The sequence below is a fragment of the Hyalella azteca genome, unplaced genomic scaffold (genome assembly GCF_000764305.2).
Source record: "Hyalella azteca isolate HAZT.00-mixed unplaced genomic scaffold, Hazt_2.0.2 contig4353, whole genome shotgun sequence".
In the NCBI taxonomy this organism is placed as follows: Eukaryota; Metazoa; Arthropoda; class Malacostraca; order Amphipoda; family Hyalellidae; genus Hyalella; species Hyalella azteca.
The window spans coordinates 566,989-589,086 of NW_025934572.1; the positions used below are offsets into that span (position 1 = coordinate 566,989).

General features: G+C 37.3%; 1 protein-coding gene across 2 annotated transcripts; it reads right to left on the reverse strand.

Annotated features, from left to right (window-relative positions):
• Nucleotides 1–631: 631 nt before the first annotated feature.
• On the reverse strand, nt 632–8,614 carry LOC108682176 (ATP-dependent RNA helicase DDX24). Of its 2 annotated transcripts, XM_018171300.2 has the most exons (12): nt 8,214–8,614; nt 7,477–7,866; nt 6,778–7,234; nt 6,233–6,693; nt 5,691–5,884; nt 5,090–5,291; nt 4,723–4,866; nt 4,192–4,320; nt 3,296–3,457; nt 2,323–2,493; nt 1,910–2,034; nt 632–1,179 (listed from the first exon to the last, which is right to left on the reverse strand). In XM_018171300.2, the coding sequence occupies exons 1-12, from the start codon at nt 8,532–8,534 to the stop codon at nt 660–662; spliced, it is 3,276 nt and encodes a 1,091-aa protein (XP_018026789.1). In that variant the 5' UTR covers nt 8,535–8,614; the 3' UTR covers nt 632–659. The 2 variants fall into 2 exon arrangements, with proteins under 2 accessions (XP_018026789.1, XP_018026788.1); XM_018171299.2 differs by having other exon boundaries at nt 6,233–7,234.
• Between the last annotated feature and the right edge of the window lie 13,484 nt (nt 8,615–22,098).

A 22,098-nucleotide genomic window follows, 5' to 3' on the forward strand; every position in this document is an offset into this window, starting at 1 on the left:
TTTGCTGTATTTCAGGTATGAATGCAAAGCCACCCGGGCCCATACTTTCAAAACTGGCTAAGTGAACGTAAGTACTTACGATCTATTTTCTTGTCTATGATTGGTGGATTTTGCTTGAAAGGCCGTCAATGATTGGCTGATGAACTTACGATCTCTTAACTTCTTTTGAAAGTATAGGCCCAGGTCAAGAAAAAAAATCTCGACTGCCTTTAATGTGCCTACATGACTGCAATGCAATCAACTGGTAAATATTACAAGTTTTACGGACTGTTTTGAAAAATGTGGAAATTTCCCAGCTTTTGGTTCTGCCAATATAGCAAAGGCCAGTCGAATCTCATTTTTTTAGAAAATCAATAAATAAAGAATTTTTATCAAGGAATGGAAAATCTTCTAGTTTGTCAACCAAGCACGAAACATTCATGCGTAATATTGTCAAAGCCCGATCAAAAGTGGTATCAATGAAATATTTTGCGCTTCCTGCGCATATTGGAAATTACTCGTAAATCAGAAGCCAAATGTCCGAATTGCTCCAAGTAAGCAGCCAATCTCATTGTTAACCGTTATTAAAAAAATTACGAAGAAAGTATGCCGCTGATACAGCAGATGAAGGGTGAAATACAAAACATTTTTCAACAAGAAGTGTAATAATTTTTTATGCATCATTTCGACACTTTTTTGGACATGCGTCTCTTCTTCCTCTTCTCTCTTTTCTTTTCAAGCTTCCTTTTATTTTTCTCAAGAATCCTTTCTTCACGGCGAGCCTTCATCTCTTTCAAAGACTCCTCGGGTTTAAGTAACTTTTTGGTTAGCTTGGCCATGTCTTTTCTGTGTTTCTTGAGGAGCATCGAAGACTTGCTGTTAGGAGCAGCACTGGTGTGATCACCGTAATGATCGTAATCATAGCGCTCTATGTAAGACAGCTCTGGGTCCTCTGTGAGGGTGTCAACGCGGTTCACTCCTATCAGTTCAGAAGGAATGGAACCGGCGTCTGTGCCAAGCCCGGCGGCCAGCGCAGTTCTGCTAGTCGGGTTGCGAAAAGAGAACATGGCCCCGACCAGGGGTGCTTTCAAGGCCTCGTTTAGACGCCTCTGAAGGATTTTGACTTCGCCCTTGCGACCTCCCGAACGAATGCGTCGTTGCTGCTCGGATGGTAACAGATACAAGTCCTCTTGGTCCATCCTGGTGGAAAGAAAAATTGTGACAAAAAAAACAACAGAAACAAAGTGTAGGGATTTTAGCTTGATATTCAGGAGTACTTCGGGAAACAGATGGGGAATTAGAACAATAGTAACTAATGTGTGAAACCTAGAATAAGTTAAGGTGTTGACCATCCTGCAGCAGCGTACGAATTCAGAGCAGACTTGTGGGACAAAAGCAAGGACTAGTATGTGAATTCAAACAACTGCAGAGGGAGAAGTCAACCAGGATACAAGATCACAAGAAGCTTGTATATCTCGAAGATTCAGTGTTTGTGCATATTGAAATCTACTGTTGTGTTGTGAGGAACAACATCTACTGTGCTGTGCCCTAGCATAGGAAAGAAGAAACAGTTCTGTGCCCTGTAATTATGCTCATATGTTCACGTTGACTTTGTTCGATGTTCGTAATTTAAGTGTTCACTTTTATTAAAATTAAAGTAATTGTGTTAATTGGGAGATCTTTATTAAACCTCGGCACGAAAGATCATTACACAAAGGCTCAAAAAGATAAGTCCTTTCCTCCAGAAAAGATAATATTCCTGCAAGCATTACCAAAAAACAATAGTAGATCGTTTTATTCTATCATATTGTTAGATTTGCATTAAAATTGCACAATTCAAATTAACGTTGTGGAAAATTTGCAAGTTTTTGTACGGAAATAATTATCATAACATTGACTAAAGTGTCATCGAGAGGTCAACGCTACTCACTCGTCATCTGAAACATTGAGGCCAGCTTCCTGCAGTTCACTTTGATCTTTGCTGTCCTCATCCTGACGGCGGATCTGGTGCAGCAACTTTTCCAGAGCTGTCGCCAGCTGCACTCGCTCTTGCACCTGCAGTGAGAACACTTTCATATTAATATGGCGTGTAACATGAACTGTCAATTTATATTGTGCTTAAGATAAAGTTATCCTAATCGTAAGACAACATTATGGTAAAAAAACAAGTAAATGAAAGCTTTCAAGTGTTCGAGAAAACGTCTGGTGGAAATGAAGATTTTAGCGAACTATGTAATCGAAGTACAGCATTTAAATCCTACTAGGATAATACATTCTGATTGTAATTGGATATAAGTTCTCTATTATTATATATCAGTGCTCTCAAGAAATCAAGGCACAAACCTGTTCGAGGAGCCCCTCATTGACGGCAAACAAGGGGATATCATTAACGTCAGTTCTTCCCAACGTCTTGCAAATTTGTCTGAAACGCAGCACCTCCTTCGGCTCCACGAACACTAAGCTGAGGCCGCTGTTAGAACCTCGAGCTGTGCGACCACTTCGGTGAACGTATGACTGAAATAGAATAATTTTTTATGATGATCTATAAGGACAGCCAAACCAATTTACTCGAACTTTTTCCACTGAACTAAGTTCCTAAGTAATGTTTGTCAACAAACACAAATCATGAGATATATACCACGACACAGCAATCAAATATTGGGCAGTAGCCATTCAGCCCATAAGGCATATGATAACTCCGTATTGTGTGTATAGTAGTAATATAATACTTGCATCAATTGGTGCCCGACAAAAATGCCATGTTAAATGATTACTCCAATTACCATGAAAAACTAAAATTCATAGTCAGAATAAACTATTTATTGAACGCATTACGTTATGACTGCATTATTGTACGAGAACCGTATAAGCAAATGTTTTAGATCAAAAGCTTTTACTAATGCTTGAGATCACAAAGCTCAATAGTAAGGAGACTTCTACTATTGGTCGCGATCGCATAGTTCAATAGTGAGGAGACTTCTACTATTGTTCGAGATCAAAGAGCTCAATAGTGAAGGCTGCTACTATTGCTCGAGATCACAGAGCTCAATAGTAAAGGCTGCTACTATTGTTCGAGATCAAAGAGCTCAATAGTGAAGGCTGCTACTATTGCTCGAGATCACACAGCTCAATAGTGAAGGCTGCTACTATTGCTCGAGATCACAGAGCTCAATAGTGAAGGCTGCTACTATTGCTCGAGATCACACAGCTCAATAGTGAAGGCTGCTACTATTGCTCGAGATCACAGAGCTCAATAGTGAAGGCTGCTACTAATGCTTGAAATGAAAGACCTCAGTAGTGAGGAGGAACTACGCACCTCGGCAGTGAAGGGGACCTGGTAGTGCACCACATGCTCGACGCCCTTGATGTCGAGGCCGCGGGCAGACACGTCCGTCGTGATGAGGAGGCTCTTGTCGCTGTTGCTGAACTGCTGCAGGTTGCGCAAACGCTGCTTCTGATGCATTGATGCGTGCAGCTCCTGCATGGCAAAGTGTCAAGTCATGTTATTCGTCTTCAGTCAGTCATCTTAGGTACCTTGACCAAACCTCCCTAAAACTCTTAAATTCATAGCCAGAACAAACGTTTTACTGACATGCGTGCAGCTCCAGTACGCATTCGATAATAATAAAATAGTACCAGAAAATTAGTTTCACAAGCTATTCAATTGTTGCAGTCAAAGCGTACTCTCACAGGCGCATATTTAGGTCTATTTTAATTGACACTGCTCTATAATAGCTTGTTACTCATATTTGGAGTGAATGGGAAGAATTATTACATAATATATTGGTCATGAAAAACATGGTAAGTTGTCAAATTCGAAAATCCCTTATCGCTTATGACAAAAATAGCCTGTGCCAAAGGAAATTCGAAGTGATTATACATTAGGGAAGTCATATTGGAAAATTCTTTAACTAGAATTCAATCAATACAACCGATAAGCTTTATGAAAGTCAAAAAAAAAATCAACTATCATAAAGCGTTACTGTTAAGACTTTCACAACAGACAAAATACAGTGCGAAGTTCGACTTTCATAATTGTGCAGCAGCATAATAAGCATTTTTAAATTTTTCTTTTATCGTTTGTTGATTGCTTTAGGTTTGCTATCTCTTATCAAAAGTTTTACATTACAGCCTGAAATTCATTTTGCATTTGAAATTTCGAAGTCGGTTTTTAGTAACAGCAACTGTCCTCAGGGAGTAGCTAGAGTATACCTGGGCGTTGCACTTGAGGAGGGTGAAGAGAGACTTGAGTCTCTTGGTCGCCTCAATGCTGTTGCAAAAGACGATCGTGCGGCCAGGGTGACGAACCAGAAAGTAGAAGAGATACTCGTCTTTCTCTTCCTGTAGCGAACAACAGCAATTAAGGCATAATTAATAAGTTTAATGATAGCTAAAGCCACAGAAACGTCCGATAATTTAAAAAAATTGAAGGAGGATACTTCGCTACTGACCTACAGAATCACTTCACGTCCACTCGAATTCTACAGAAAGCATGTTTTACTCCTTCACCTAACCAGCATACAAATCATACCCCAACAGCCTTGGAATTGGGCATCATCTGCCTTATGAACACTTCCACATAGAGATCCTCACATAAAGATCCATTGCCATCGACAGCCTAAGAACAGAAACAGGCGTTCTTAAAGGACCGTTACCCCAGCGTGAATGGAACCAACACAAAAACCCACAAATGAAAGTTAATCTAGTAAGGTAATAACAGCTGATTAATCACAGTTCACTCACGCGTTCGCAGTTAATTCGGCACTCAGTGAGGTTCTGGGCAGTCGCGTGCTTACGAGTCACGTCCAAGATCTTGGCGGAGGGCTTCATGCCCACCATCTTGGCCAAATGCTGAAGTTTTGCATTGGACTTCTCATCGGGAACTTCCTACAATACGTGACAAATTAGAAACAAAGAGCTGGTGGCCGTCATGAGAATTTTGCGAGGACAGCATCGTACAAAATTGTTTCACATGTAATCAAAACTCCCAACATTTTCAAATCCACAATAGCTTGGCTGCGGATCCACCTCGAAGTGCAAAAAATGAAAGCTCGTTATTCCAGCACTAATCGTACAGCGTCAATAGTATGAATAAGAGTAAAGTTCTGACCTTCTTCTTGGCCTTGTTTTTGAGTAGCTTGCGGTCAGGCAGTTGATGAACGAGCGTCAGGGTTGCAGAGAAGACGAAGGTCTGTCGGTTGGAGCTTGCCTTGTTCTTGGCGGTGCCGTCGCCCAACAACCGCACGATCTTGTGAACTTCCTCAAAATTTTTCTTGTCTATCATGCGGTCAGCTTCATCAATGGCCAAGTATCTAATAACATCAGGGATTAAAAATATTGTTCAATTTCAAATCAAGAGCTAAGTAAAGTAAATAAACAATAATTGAATTTAACTATGATAACGATTTAAATTTAGGAGAAAAAAATGTGATTTAATCATTGTGGTGCTAACTGAGCTTTATGCATCCTGGCAAAGAAATGGATGGTGTGAGATTAATTCCTACGATAATGAGAAATTTTTAAGAAAAAAAAAGGTGTCACAGCAAGGGTTTTCTCATACTTTACAATATCACAGATAAATATGGTCAGTTTGCAGAGGCATTGTTTGGAAAAATACTAATAATAAATCTTAAAGAACCCGCCATTGATTGCCGCCATTGAACCCGCCAAAAATTGTCCAACACTAAACCCAGACCAGGAACTATGTGTACCTGACGCCTCGAAGTTCCTTGAGATGATCCACGCCCTCGTGTATGAGCTCCCACAGCCTGCCAGGCGTGGCAACGACAAGCTCTGGGCGCGTGCGTCTCAAGATCCTTTTCTGCTTGTAGGCGTCGAGGCCGCCCACCAGAACGCACGACGTGACGCCCATACGCTCACATAGAGGTGATAAGTGACGGTTGATCTGGGTAAGGAGTTCAGAGCAATGATCGTTAGACAATGAAGGGCAATGATCAGAAATTCGTTGTATGTGAGAAATTCAGGCGGACAAGAATTTTGCACTTCTTGATCAATAGCAGAGTATAGTGTTACTTGCATAATGGATACACTCAAAATGACATAAAAATTACAAAAAAAGCTGCACGTCAACTTGCAATTTACCCCTTAACATTCTGGTAGATATTTGTTAGTAAACAATTCAATATTAATTTTTCTACACACATATAGCCAATAGCAATATTTCATGTAATGACTATTTTCGAGAAATTTCATTATTCAAGAGAAGTCTGAAATGATGATATTCATATCTGACCTGTACTGCAAGTTCTCTGGTGGGTGTCAGAATGAGTGCCCTCACTAACTTCTCCTCAGACGTCTCCACAAACTTGGGTTTCCGGATTTCTTCAAATGGAAACTTGACATTATTGATTACTCGCACACACTTCAAATCTTCACCATCATCATTCTCGTCATACTCAATGTCAGACTCGTCATCACTGCCGAGGTCGTCACTGCTGGCAGCATCTGAGTTCTGCTCATCCTCATGATCTTCATCATCATCAGACTGCAGTGACTGCTCAGCATCAGAGTTTATTTCCAAGTCATTCCCACTATCAGACTCTCTTTCTTCTTCTGAATTAATCTCTTGTTCATCATCTAAGTCAGAATCATCTGTAGCCTCAGCTTCACTAAGTTCACCTCCCTCTTCATCACTCTCGTTGCCATCTTCATCAGTACTGTTATCATCTTCATCAGTAATGCCATCATCTTCACCAGTATTGCTGTCATCTTCATCAGTAATACCATCATCTTCACCAGTATTGCTGTCATCTTCATCAGTAATGCCATCATCTTCACCAGTATTGCTGTCATCTTCAGAATCATCTGCACTCTTAGTATTTTGTTGATCACAGACCCGTTTCTTAGTATCTTTCCGCCTCTCCTCCAGCTCAGAATAGTCTACATCCAATACCCCATCAGGCCCATTAAACAAGTATTCCTCAACTTCATCACCACTCTCATTGGCGCCCTCAGACTCATCATCAGACTCGTGATTGGTATTTCCAGAATTGAATCCAAGCTCATCTTCCTCGTCACTGTCCATGGCTTGTGCCCGTTTTCGTTTCCTGGCTTGAGTTTCTTCACTGAGTTTGGAGAGAATGTCTTTTTGCCTCTGCTTTTCTTGTCTCCTCAGACGATCGCGATGAACACCAGCTATGATGGGTATCCCAAATGCAAGGGTTTTTCCACTTCCTGTTTCTGCAGCACCAAGGATGTCTTTCCCTCCTCGTATGGCAGGGGGAATGGACAATGCCTGAAACATTCATCAAAAGCTAATTATTGAGGTAGAAAATGATCTTTGGCATGTATATCTTCTACATTTACAGGAGTTTTTCATAAAGGATATTAGGCGTAAAATATATTATGTCTCTGTTTGCCATTGCTTTCACAGATAAGGGATTAAAACTTTTTTAATTAGTGTCATTTGCAAAGAAATTGTACAAAGTTATGCACATCATTATAAGACCAGTCACTAATTCAAGCTTAGCAACCCACCTGAATTTGTGTGGGAGTTGAAAAGCCAAGTTCAGAGATAACATCTAGAAGTGGTTCAGGGATGCCAAGATCATCCCAAGCACTGACATCAACAGGCCTGCCACTTGCTGGGGAGCTTCCAATACTGATGTCATCAATGCCGCTGTCTTTTGTGTCAGGCTTCTTGCCATTTGTAATTGCTGGCTTGTCATAAGTTGATTTAACTACAGGAACTTTTTTTGCTTTCTTTTTCTTCAATGTGACGTCAGATGGATCAAGGAGGGATTCTATTTCATTATCTGCTGATAAATCATGGTGATGTTTATTTGTTAACTTTTTAGTAGTGGTTTTCTTCAATTTCTCAGGAGGTTTAACCAGCTTTATTGACTTCAAGGTTTTATGATTGTGTCCCTGCAAATTAATTAAGAGAAGATCAGGTCAACCATCATAATCAATTACTTGAAATTGTATATACATCATGGCTAGAAGAGTAAATAATTCTAGAATTATATCCAAGGGAGGCATCCAGGTCATAAGTTCTAACAAAAATTATAATAATTCCAAATGGAAATTTTATAAGAAATACGTATAGAGATTCTATATGTGTGGAAATAAATAAAAATTGTGTCATGATTCAGGAGCTGAAAAATACCAAATTAATTAAACGAGTTACTTATTTCACAATACAGCTGCAATATAAAAAAGAATAATTTACCATCATATTTGTTCAAAAACCCTTTAATTAAGCTATCACATACCTGGGATGAAGAGCCTTTCTTCCAGTCCTCAGTGTAGGCAGCACCAGACTCCTCATCCACTCCCAGAACATTGAGCTCATTAACTTCTTCATATAGAGACAGATCTGTGAACTCACGATTGTCTATCTTCACCGGTTTCTGCATAAGCTTGATTGCTTCATTTTTTGTTTTGTGTGCTAATATCTTGGCAGCCAAAAGTTCACTTCTGGTGGATTTTCCTTTGGTCTTTGGTAATGATTTTGCTACTTTGGTTGATTTGCTGGCAACATTACTCCTCTTCTTCTTTTTTATATTTGAGGACTCTTTTCTTTGTTTAACCATGATTATTGCTATATTTTATAGATATTACACAAACCTCAAAATCTGTAGGAAGCAAAATTCAATACATGTACGTACAAAATATTGGTGCAAGTGCAAGATATATTTACCTGTAGTTAGGAAGGTTTATCTGAGATCTTCAATGTTATGCTAGCTCACTAATAAATTAAGTACCTAGTCATGCAATTAAAAAACAAGTTTATAAAAAAGTGAGAAAATGAACTTTGAACAAACTTCAATACCGATTTTTTTGTAAAAAATGCACATTTTCATTTGGTTTAACTTTTATTCCTGTTAATAACAAACATAACTTCCCAGTTTTAGTACTTTTAATTTGTGTTAAATGAGGTATTATTAGTTAAAAGAGATAACATAAGATTGGATATTATAGGCTGGATGTAATTAAAATAGAAATAGCATAATACAATATTATTCATGTATGTACATGTATATATAGGTTATAATGTCACTAGATTGCTTCAATCGCAGATTCACTAGAAATTTAAAAATGAAGAGAACTATTAAAATGCATATGAATAATGACCAGAGAATGCATTATATTCAAATTTCAGGGAATCAAAATTCTTCTGATGACATTAACCGATCAAATGATTTCATTTTACATGCTTGTGGGTATTGGTTAGTAAATAATTCAATAATAATTTTTCCAAACACATAGCCCATAGAATCCAATCCAAATGCTCACAAGACTGTTGAAGATAGAACCCAACAGCATTGTCATCATGCAGTGGCGTCCAATGTTAAACAACTGACAATTGCTAGAGAATATTGGGGGACTGGACTCCAGCTGTCCGTTTACTAACTACCAGAATTGTCTGAACTTTGAGATAGTTTTCAGTCATTTTCCACTTCAAAAAAAAAAAATTTGCATTATGTCCTATTTATAACATGAATTATGTAGATATGTCTACCAAAATATCTTTGTCCAATGCTTTTGAAACTTGAAAATGAATGTTGATTATAGATGATGCATCCAATATGTCATTAAAACATATTATAAGTACTTGCTGAAACCTGCCTTTTGAAGTTTTGATCAATTAACTTCATTGGAAGAATCTCTGATTCCCTGAAAATTGGAATATAATGCATTATCTGGTCATTAGTCATACATGTTTCAATGAGAAAATTCTGCCATCTAATGCTAATACCTATAGGTATATATATACAATTCATATAAATATTTCTACACACATAGCCAATAGCAATACTTCATGTATTGACTATTTTTCAGAAATTTTATTGTTCAAGAGAAGCCTGAAATGATGATATTCATATTTGACCTGTACTGCAAATGCCAAATTGTATGAGAATATATACCTACATACATATACCATCAAATGGGATTTAAGGGACGGGTGGGGTAACAAGGGACAGTCCACCAACATTTTGTAGAAATGTTTTAGCAGCTAAAATAATCAAAATTTTGCAAAACTAAAAATAGTGGCATGAAGTTCAACATTTTTACTATCTATATAGCATAAAGCAGGGTTGGCGATTTTTTTTATTTTTTCATGATTTTTTTGATTTTTTCAACTTTTTTTGTCTTTTTGATGAGTTATTTTTTATGTTGCAATTAGCCTACTAACAATAACAGTATATGGATCATAATGGATGGCTAAAAAGGGCACTTATTGCCTTCAATAATGGCCAACAGGCCAAGGTGGTGTTTACCACTTAGGGATTTTTGGGTAAACAATTATTGGTACTATGATTATTCATTAGCTTTGTAAAGTTTGTATGGAGCAAGGTAATAAGCTAAATATTGACCATTTAACTGGCTTCAATATACTAAAACACTTCAGGAATGCAGATCTTCTAAACATTGAAGAGTCACATAACAGATAGGTAGCTGATAGCACAGTGCACAGCACAGGGGAATAAGGGACACCACCCCCGGGGGAATAAGGGACACCACCTCCGGGGGAATAAGGGACACCACCCCCAGGGGAATAAGGCACACCCCTAATAAATCATTTACAGTAGAACCTTGGTTTGCAAATTCTCCAGTTCACAAAAAATCAATTAACAACAAGAATCTTCATTACCGGTACATATAACTCGCTCAGTGAAAAAATCACAAAATTGTGCATAGAATGTCATAGATAGAATTGAACACTGGTCAGCGAAGAATGAAAAGTAAATAACCTAAACTATGATTTATTTCTCCAAAAAAGATGATGGTTGTCACTAAAATATTCCTTCCTGTTTCAGATGTTTTTTACAGCCTTTTTTGTTATAGTTAAAGCACTTGACTCAATTAAAATTGTGCAAAATTACAAGCTGACAGCTGTCCAACAAGATTACAGATACAGAAGAAATGCTTTACGGATACTGATATGAAGCTTGCAAGTAGACATGGTCGTGGTCAATGCTCAATGGCATGTTGATGGATATGGTAATATCACATCATTAATCCTATAATGTATGGATAAGGTAATATCATGTCAATAAAAAAAACAGTAAAAATCAAGGAAAATGTCATTTATTCTACATTTACATCATCTACAAAGGAAGAGGAGAACTTCAGAGTACTGTTAGTAATGGATGAGTACACACAGCATGTTTCAAATATTTTAAAATCAGGTTTTCTTTTAAGTGTCCGTTATTACCCCATTCCCAAGAAAATTTGGGAGGCTTTTATATTGCGTCCAGCACCATACAAGTAGCATATGGAATTTTTTTGGAGATGAAATGTTTCATGGTAAGAAGTTACTAACAAAAAAAAGCTCAAAACCGTCCCTTATTACCTCGTTTGACTTATTGTTTTGTGTTTCACTTGCACTTCTTCAATTGGCAATATAAAAAGAAAGTTACGGTGATATCAATAATCATGTAGCATTAGTCTCAATGCAGCATAGTATTTGAAATTACTGTCAAACAGAGTACAAGGGACTGTTTTGCGCGTCTTTTGTTAATAACTTCTTACCATGTAATATTTCATAAACAAGTTTGTGCTCATTTTAACCCTTTACTGTCTAATTTTCTGGGTCAAAAATCGCAAATTTCACTTTTCCGGTTTTTAGCCTCACCTTAAAGCTGACATTCTGACTTATCCAATGGTACGAAAATCGTCTCTGTATGTCGATTCATGCATTGATGACAGATCGCAAAAGGGTTAAGGGTAGGGAGTTCTTTCACATTTAAGATAGGCAAAAATAACTGGCCGGGCACATAAATAGACGGACGGAAAACGCTGATCTTCAGTTACCTGGCTGTTGTTGTGTGGGATAGTGAACATGCAGTTGTTCCCACCATCCTTGACTGAATTTCATCTCCAGTAACGTCTAGTCTTGTATCCATGCCACCATGAATGCCTATTTCAAGGCACTTGGGACTTTTTCGCGCTCTACTGAACACTCACACTTATTGTCACTGCAAACCTATCTCCTCCAAGAGGTTTTTAAGCTACAGCAATGAGAGATATACCGTTCAATTAGCAAATAAAAAATCTAGAGATTGGTCATAGTTTTTTTCAATTTTGTTATAGTTTTGAAAATATCTTGAAAAAAGAGGGGGAAATTCAAAAAGGTAGGGGATGAAATCAAAATTTTTTCAAAAAAATACCCACCCCACCCACAAAAATTAGAACTTCAAAAAACAGCAAGGACAAATTGATAGATATGGTCCTTACGCATTGAATGATATGCATCTCGATGATGTAGCTTGAAAATCTTAGTAAGAGATAGATTTCTACAGTAGTACTTTCCTATTAGGCTGTTTTCTAAGAATTTCACATTTTCTTTCATTTTTTTTGGAAAATTCACACGAACAAAAAAGTCTTTGATTTATTTTTTACATATGTGTACCAAGTTTCAAAGTGATCTGTCTGTAAATAACCGAAATAAAATTTCCACAAGAAATTGGAAATTTTATTTTGGTTATTTACAGACAGATAACTTTGAAACTTGATACACATATGTAAAAAAAAACTCTAGACTTTTTTTGTTCATGTGAATTTCTCAAAAAAAAATGAAAGAAAATGTGAAATTCTTAGAAAACCTGTGTTTTTTAAAGGTGACTTGAAAGTCTGATTTGGCGGTAAAGGGTTAAAGCTCTTTGCAAGGGGCCAAGGGCTATCATATGGCATCTCAAAAAAAATTCCATATCATGTTATTTGCAAGGTACCAGATGCAAAATAACAGCGTCCTCAGCCCAAATAACCCTTGGGAATGGGTTAATCCATGAAACTTAAAATAAAATTTAATTCTAAAATGTTTGAAGCATGAGTGTACTCATCCATTACTAACAGTATTTTGAAGTTCTCTTCTTCTTTTGTAGATAATGTAGATGTAGAATAAATGACATTTTCTGTGATTTTTACTAGTTTTTCTTTTATTGATATGAGTTTACCATATCCATACATTACCGTATCATTGATGTGATACCATCATTTCCATGAACATGAGATTGAGCATTTACAATGACCTTGTCCCCTGCAAGCTTCATATCAGCAGCCATATATAGGTAACATTTCTTCTGTATCTGTAGCATGTCTTCTGCAGGGTGGCCCAATGGCTTAACCTTTTACTGCCAAACCGGACTTTCAAGTTGCCTTTAAAAAACCACCAGTTTTCTAATAATTTCACGTTTTCTTTCCTTTTTCAAAAAATTCACATGAACCAAAAAGTCTTGATTTATTTTTTACATATTTGTACCAAGTTTCAAAGTTATCTGTCTGTAAATAACCAAAATAAAATTTCCAATGGCAATTTCCAATTTCTTGTGGAAATTTTATTTTATTTATTTATGAACAGATCATTTTGAAAATTGGTACACATATGTAAAAGATAAATTTAAGACTTTTGTTCATGTGAATTTTTTGAAAAAAGTGAAAGAAAACGTGAAATTCTTAGAAAACCGCCAAAAAGGGGGTACGGTACTGTAGAAATCTATCTCCTCCTATGATTTTCAAGCTACAACATTGAGACGCATATCATTCGATGCGTGAGGACCATATCTATCGATTGCTCCTTGCTGTTTTTTCAAAATTCTAATTTTTGTGGGTAGGGTGGCATTTTTAAAAAAAGTTTTGATTTCTTCTCATACACTTTCAAATTCCCCCCTCCCTTTTTTCAAAATATTTTCAAAACTATAACGAAATCAAAAAAGGTTACAACCAATCTCTAGATCTTTTATTTGCAAATTGAATGGTATATCTCTTATTGTTGTAGTTTAAAAACTTTAGGAGGAGATAGGTTTGCAGTGACAATAAGTATGAATGTTCAGTAGAGCGCAGCAAAGTCCCAAGCGGCGAGCGCCTTGAAATAGGCATTCAAGGTGGCATGGATACAAGACTAAATGTAACTGGAGCTGAAATTCAGTCGAAGATGGTGGGAACGACTGCATGAGCACCATCCCACACTGGCCACACGACAGCAGCCGCCAGCTGGGTAACTAAAGATCAGCGTCTTCAGGTCATCTATTTATGTACCCAGCCGGTAATTTTTGCCTATATTAAATGTGAAAGAACACCCCCACCCCTAACCCAGTATGGAATTCTGTAAAGGTACCGTAAAATAGGGTAACTTAGACTGGCGGGGTAACTTAGACCACTTTTCGTTTTTTTAACAAAAACCCCCACAACTCAAAAACTATTTGACATAGAAAAATTTTGTCAACGGGCATTAAAGGCCTAATACTGAGGCTACATAACACAATAGAAAGATTTGAAAAGTTTGCATATCTAATAGGTTAAAAAATTAAAAATGTGACCCACAAAAAAAAGNCGTAGTAGTTGCTGTCTCTTATACACATCTAGATGTGTATAAGAGACATGTTTATATATAAGAACGGAAATGACGTTTCTATTTCAGAATGATAATGGAAATGTTCCTACTATTTCAGAAACTTTTCTTGAATACACTTGCAAAAACTAAAGTTCTGCAATCAATGAGGTCTTCAATAATGACAAAATTGTTCAATTTAAAATTTTTAGCTATATGAGTGAGACCGTCAAATTCGTCATTCGTCAATCATCATAGAAGCTGTGAGCAAAAATTCGTTTTTGATGTAAAAGAATGTTTTTCAATTAAAAGAAATGCAATACTTAATTTTTGGAAATACGATGCTAAAATTAATGATCCGTATTAGAATTCAATAGACGTTATGATTTCAGAATTATCTTCAAAAAGTGTGTTTTCGTTTGTTTGATCAGAAGTTTTCGTTCGTTTTATCAGAAGTTTTTGTTTGTTTGATCATAAACTACATAATTATTCATTCTCTTGCACTAAGTATACAAATGATTAGTTGGACTCCATTACTACCACGTAAGCTTGATATAAGCTTTTTGTCCTTTTGATAAACAGAGTTTATTTAGGTTCTATTGACCGAAATAGCTTAATAGGTAGAACGATGCTACATATTTGCGGCCATTTAATGATCGGTTAACGGCGTTGACTCTTGCTACCCATACTATTGTACAAATATTGTGGTAGACACATCATGAAGATGTTTCAATGCAAAGATTCTTACTTAAAGGATAATAAATCGATTCATAATTGTTTACTTCCACCTATAGATATAAATGAACATCATTCAATATATTTTAATTGCTTCTCATGAATTCGCATTAAAATATTTATTTTGAAATCAACCATGTCAGAGTAACAAAATAATTTGTTCACATTTTAGGCTTCCGAAAATATTTCAAACCTCTATCAAAAATATCATAATTAATCATTCTCTTGCATTGAGCATATGAACGTTATAGGTGCCTGTACACAGGGATAGTACTAGCCGCTAGTTCATCCGGCGCTTGAACTGTCCATGCTTTTAGCCTCGTGTATAGGGGTTCAGCCGCTTCAGAGGCATGCGCCGGCAAGTGCCTGAGACGCGGTCGAGCGGGACAACGATGTGTTGATATCTAGGCTGGAGAAGTGGCTAGTAGCGCTGATGCAGCCATGGTGAGAGTATCTGTGCCGCTCCTGTGAAGTATCTTGGGTTAAGTGAATCATGGCATGTTTGAACGATAATGTTTCTAAGAAGAAACAAACTAAGTGGATTCCAGACGATATTCAATTATTCTTTGAAATATTCCAAAGATATGAATTAAAGTATAATGTTTTCCATGATGGTTACTCCAACAATATGAAGAGAGAAACAAGTATTTTGAAACGGAAAGAAGACCTTATTAGTCAGGGTTTAGTTGTTCCTGACGCTGCATTTTCAAGGGCTAGAATAAATAGTATAAAAACGACGTACAGACTAGAGTTGTTGAAGGTGATCGCACTATCCATTTTCGCAGACCTCACTCAACGGCTTCTAATGACGCACTAACGGGCGTGAAAGAGAAGATAGCGTCACCTTCTACTCTCCACGTGTGTACAGGCTTACTTGCCGGATAGTCACCAAGCGACCGTCACTAGCCTGATTTACTAGCCGTCGCCTGTCTGCACTATCCCCGTGTACAAGCACCTTAAGCCTCGTGCTGCCGCATCCGCGATCGTCATTTGTTTCTGTCAATTGCATGCTGGGAGCCTGCTTTCGTTGCTCTATGTAGTCTCGCTCCCATGAATTGCGTGTTTAGTGTGTGTATCATGGAAAAGTTCTTTGCTGTCACATTAAGAGACAAATCTTTAACGAACTAGTACTTTTTATAATTTTAATTGTTGAGTGCAAGCTGCCCTGCAGACACGCAACATTTCCAAGTGAAGTGATTACTTTATAGAAACTTTTTATACCTTTATGGCTTTACCTATACGTGTTTAAGCCTATAAGAAGTTTATTTTTTTGCCTCAAATAATGTTGTATCAAAAAACTGGTCTAGGTGTAGCGAAAATAATATATGAACTGTAAATTTTAGAATTCCATCCTGCCCTAACCCTTTTGCGAACTGCAGTCAAGGCCCAAGGGCTCAAGGGCAAGGCTGAAGGCATAAATCAACATACAGAGATGATTTTGGTACTGTTGGATAGGTCAGAATGTCAGCTTTAAGGTGAGACTAAAAACCGGAAAAGTGAAATTTACAATTTTTGTCCCAGAAATTTTGGTGGTAAAGGGTTACGTTCAGATTAGGCTACCAAGATTGGTGCAGAGAGGTGCAGGTTTGATCCCAGCTGACAGCTCTGTGTGCCAGTTTCTGGTCAGAATTGGCAAGAAGGCTGGGTGGGAACACTGTCAAAAAAATTCATATCCAAGTAAAGTAATCAGGTCAATGAATATTTATCTCATTGTCATTGTGATTCATGAAGCCCGATTGGAAATTTAAGGTAATGATCAGGAGTACTGCATTTCGAAATTCTCACGGAATTACACCGAGCCGCCATTGCACGGATTTTGTAAGAGATCTTGAACATTCTCACGGAATTGCTATGTTTTCACGATTCATAATTTAAAAGACCAACACCTCAATTTCATCTAAAAAAGATTACTCATTGCGTTGCCTTAATCCTCGAGCGTAGAAAATAAAAACCTAAACTGTTTTAGTGCACTGAATTACTGCATCCATCGCACGCGCACCACACCTTCCACAGTCACAGTGCACGCTAACAGTTCCGTCTCCTACGATGCGGACGTGAGCAGCTACTTTATATAATGTAGTAGCAACTCTAATACTGTGATGTTTCTTACTAAAAACTGATTCAAGAATCAATGTTTTTCAAGAAACAAAGGTATTTTTACTAAAAACTGATTCAAGAATCAATGTTTTTCAAGAAACAAAGGTAAACATTTTAATCATATAAAGACGAAAATATTTAACCAACTGCAAATTAGTTGATCATACATGTGATGTATTATTACAGTATTTTTTACGGCATACAGCATGAGACAGTGAGTATTTAACATATTGAAAAATAAGGATTACATATTAATATAGGCAAAAAGTATCACAATGTATTTGGTTATGTTGAAAACGCAACATAATAGAATGTTGCCACAGCCCACAGCAAGTGCTCATTATCGTCTCGGACAAATTTACGTCCGGACTCGCGCCCGGCGTCTCATTACCTGAGGAAGAGATCTGCAGAGCGAAACATTTTGAAAGCCCTGAATCCAGAGATAATTACTACAGTTTCTGCGCTTCTGGAATCAATAATTTTCTGCGCGTTATTAGTTCATATTAAAACTTGATTTTTCTTTTTTTACTCGGCATACAGTTGAACTTATTTGCAGTTCATTTTCATTATTCAACTACATCGTTCTAATAAATCAAATAACTGATAAGATTTCAAAAATGTTTTCTAATGATATTGTGTTTTCTAATAGCATAAAATAGCACTTTATTAGCATAATTTCCTCATAAATAGTCAATCAGAACATTAATTTAAACATTTTTTTCCAGAAAACCGGCACATATATACAACATGTTGTTCTCATCATTGATATGTTTCGTAAACTTCGTTTATAAATGGTACAATATTACGTAAACAGCTATGCTGTCATACTAGATCATGCCATTCCTGATGCTTGCAAATTTTGATGTGCATGAATATTTTATTCTCTAACAGATTACGTAAATGTATCACTTTAAGTCAACAAGCGATGCCATTGATTTTGCACACATTTGAAAATAATTTTTTTTGTACCAATGAACGATGGCATGCTAGTGGCAGAGTGGCTCTGTGGGTACATTTCAGAGTACAATGATTCGAGCAGTGAGTTCTGGGTTCGATCCCAGTTACCTGCAACAGATGTGGTCAAATAGGCGAGGTGACCAAAAGGTTATGCACATCAAAACTGGAGCGTGCTGAGTGATTTGCATGTTCGAAACTGCAATTAGCTGAAAAAATCTGCAAAATTAAGATTTGGGGACAAGTGTAATAGTCTAACGAACGCCGAAACCAATATACTATAATATAGTTTTGTTCAAAAGATATAAATACTAATGAAATGCCTGCAAACAATATTTATTGGCAGTCGGATTTTAAAATTGTTCGGGCATCTATTGATGTTTTCTCATTCGATAATAAAGGCTCTAATAAAAAATCATGAGATAAAGACAGGCTGACTAAAGCGTCCGATCAACATAATGTGAACATTTAAAAGCTATATAATTTCAGCATTCAAATTGTCTGAAACATCACCCACGGATCACGCAAACAAAAACTCACGTTTTAATGTTTAAATGTACGTCCATACTGAGTTTTGGATAGAGAAACTTCTTACTGTTATTGTTGATTATAGCAATTCAAATATTATATGTATTTTTTAAAGGATTTATTATGTAAAATATGCACAAATGCAATTTCCACAAATTAATATGATTACCCATTACGACTTAGACAAATTACCAACGCATGTAGACATAAGGTAGATATTGCATTCAACTGGTTGAGTGATGTCGCAACTTACTTTTAGAAACAAGTTAGAAACATTATTTTCATTGTAAAATATGATCAAGTCAATAAGTGTTATGGTGGGCACTTCACAGGAAGCATCTCCGGCAAAGCAACGACAGTTACGAAACTCAAGAAAATAAAAAATGATGAACGAACTTATATTTTCTTTCCTGTTCAGGAGAACTTAAATGTTCTACCAAAATGTAGGCAGAAAACAAAACAATATGCTAGGCGAAAAAAATGATTGAGTTTTTCTTAACCAAAGCCGCAGCTACGTTGCTTATCGTTAGGCTGCTTCAACTAGGGTCACAGTCTGTCTCTTATACACATCTAGATGTGTATAAGAGACAGATATTACACTCCGCAGAATACTGAAAAACTAAGAAATTTATAATGAAGAAGATGGATTAGTCCTTGGTTTTTATGAAGCAATGTTCGAAAATTTAAATGAACTTTGGAAGACACCGACAGCTGACACGTGACAGCGCAGTAATGAGTAATGTTCCATGTCTTCAATTGAGAGCCTCACCAAAGTTCCCACTCCTATTTACTATAGGAAAATACATTATATCAAACATACATTATTTAGTTGCAAAGGAATGAAAACCAGTTCGACTCACCATTGGTTACGGTGCTCAAACAATTCAGAGATGTGTTATATCATGAAGGCAACCCCACAACAGTAATAGAGTACACTGCCCACCCGCACATTAGCAGATCATCAACTTCAGGGTTGCTGACTTGTTTTGTTGTCTCATTACTCTCGTACTTGGTGTTGGTAAGCCGAAGGGCGGTATTCGTACATCGCGTTCACGGCGTCACGCTTGCGTTCACGTCATATTTGCTTCTCAAGCAATACTACGGTTGAGTGGGTTGACGAACATGAACGTTGCTCCTGGTCCAGTAGCTTCTGTTCGATCGCGCGTGTCTGGCTTCCGTATTTTCTTCTTGGCTTCGAACTTTGCGCGGATTTTGCTTTGCTGATTGCGCTGCGGAATTCGTCTTGAATTCATTATCAATTTTGTGCATCTTACGGAATTAGTGCCAATTTTTCGCAGCCTAAGCCCTCTACGGAATTCATTAACAGGCGAACTAATCCATCTGAAATCGCGTTTTTTCCACTTAGGTCATGAAGTTGTGAGGCTGTGAGTGTGAGCCTTGTCTGTCTTGTAACTTTTACATGTACATTTTATGGAATATGAAATAGAATACTTATTTATTTTTTAATTTATTTGATGACTTTGAAAATCAGGTAGCACACCTTCCACTTTAGGCTGACACTGCAGACTGTCTGCACTCTGCAGTCAGTCAGCAGTCAGTCAGCAGTCAGCACTCAGCAGTAAGGCACTGAGGCTGCAGCCTGCGAGCACAACTGAGACTGTCAGAAATTTGGATACTTCACAGTTCACCGCTGCTTTTCGATAACTCCAGTCTCCACTTTTGTAGCCTGTAGGACTAGTAGGAGCATATGTTCAGTCTTAAAATGCCTAGCAAATTACGGATCAGGCAATAAGACCAGCAGCTATCTCAATTAATCGTCAGCTATAGAAAGATCGGGTTCCAAAGGCCGGATCCCTTGTGAATCAAGTCACGAAAAGTTCAAGAATCGGCAACAGGCCATGGGCCTATTTCTTCAACGCCGACACTTCTATTCATCACTTTACTATTTGCACTTCCAGTCTTCCACCAGCCGATGGGGAAGGAAATTGTGATAAGGAAGATTATGATTGAAATTTGAATCAAACTTTGTAGAACATTCATACTTCAGTTCATAGCGTGGTCACTGTGGTCAGTGGTCACCGCATTGCAACTGGGCTGTCTGGGCTCTGGGGCAAAAATTGAAGTTACTGTAGGTCGGTAGCGTTTTTTTTTTCTTTCGCAGCCAACTTTTCGTCTGTCTTCAACTCTCAACTGATTGCGCTTCAGACGTTGGATTAAAACTCAAATAACTCAATAAGCTTTTTGGAAGCCGTAAAAAACAGAAAATCACTATTTGAGCAAATTTTATTAAAAATTTGAATAATTTTTCAATAAAATTCCTAATCGTTCATCATCATAAATAGTAGAATAGAATATTAGTATATTTTTGGCAAAATTTGTTCCTTTAACAGCAGGTTTCATTGAAGATCAGAGAATTAGTTTTATTGACAATTTTCTTATTAGTTTTTTCAATAGATCGAACAACATTTTTCGTTTGCACTGGTATTGTATTGTGGTATTACACTTTACACTGGTATTGTGATTGTCAATAAAACGTATTCTCTGGTCTTCAATGAAACCTGCTTATAGAATAGAATAATGTATTTATTTTCTTTTCAAATTTTACTATATATAAGTTCCGTAGTATATTAATAAGTCGCTGCATCAGTTAGTAAAGCTCAAAATAACTTCTATTCCGAATGAATATCCGTTGGAAGGGGGAAATCAGAAACATTTTGATCCACGATACTGTATTGCAGAAGTAATGCAATACCATAATTTTGGCGCTTACCAAAATGAACAACAAACCGAGCAGTTAAGCGAAATTCGTCTAAGAAGTTTATGTAGAGACGTTAACAAATATATGTACGGTGCGATTAAATGTCAGTCTTGGAGTGTCGCATAAGCACTTTGGGATCCAAGTCTTCATGAGAGTTATATTATGGCAACGTCTCTCATCACTGCTTAGCTTGTCAGCAAACGCCGCATCAGTTTGATAAAAAAGCTCGAACGATATATGAGCTCAAACCATTACAATGAATAAGACACATATTTGAGCATAAAAATGATTAAAATTTTGTTACATAGTAGTATTGATGCTGTTAGAAGTTGAGTGATCCCAACGTAGGCTAGGTCGTGGTGGACTGCAGGTGATCTAGGCTGATGTCTTCCAATTAGACAACCACGTTTCCAGTTCAGCCATCTGCGGACCAAATAAAACCGGAAGTATTAAATGGTTAATTTAAAACACTGGCTGACCAGAAAACTATCACTCGCCTCATTACTAGATACCCAACCACTAACCTTATAGCCATATGGTCCTTGTGCACCGTGGTAAACGATTTTGCCGTCAAGCACTACGAAAAGCCTCTCCGGCAGAGCGGTGTATTCCTCACAAGCTGCGCCGCTCTCGCTGTCCACCACCACGGGACAGTTGACGGGCTCGAGCTCCATCATGTAGCGCACCGCTGCCAGACGATCTTGTACACTCCTAGACAGAAGATTCGGTTATCGACCAAAATCTACTTCGTATATATATAGATTTTCGAGCAAATTATTAGTATATACAC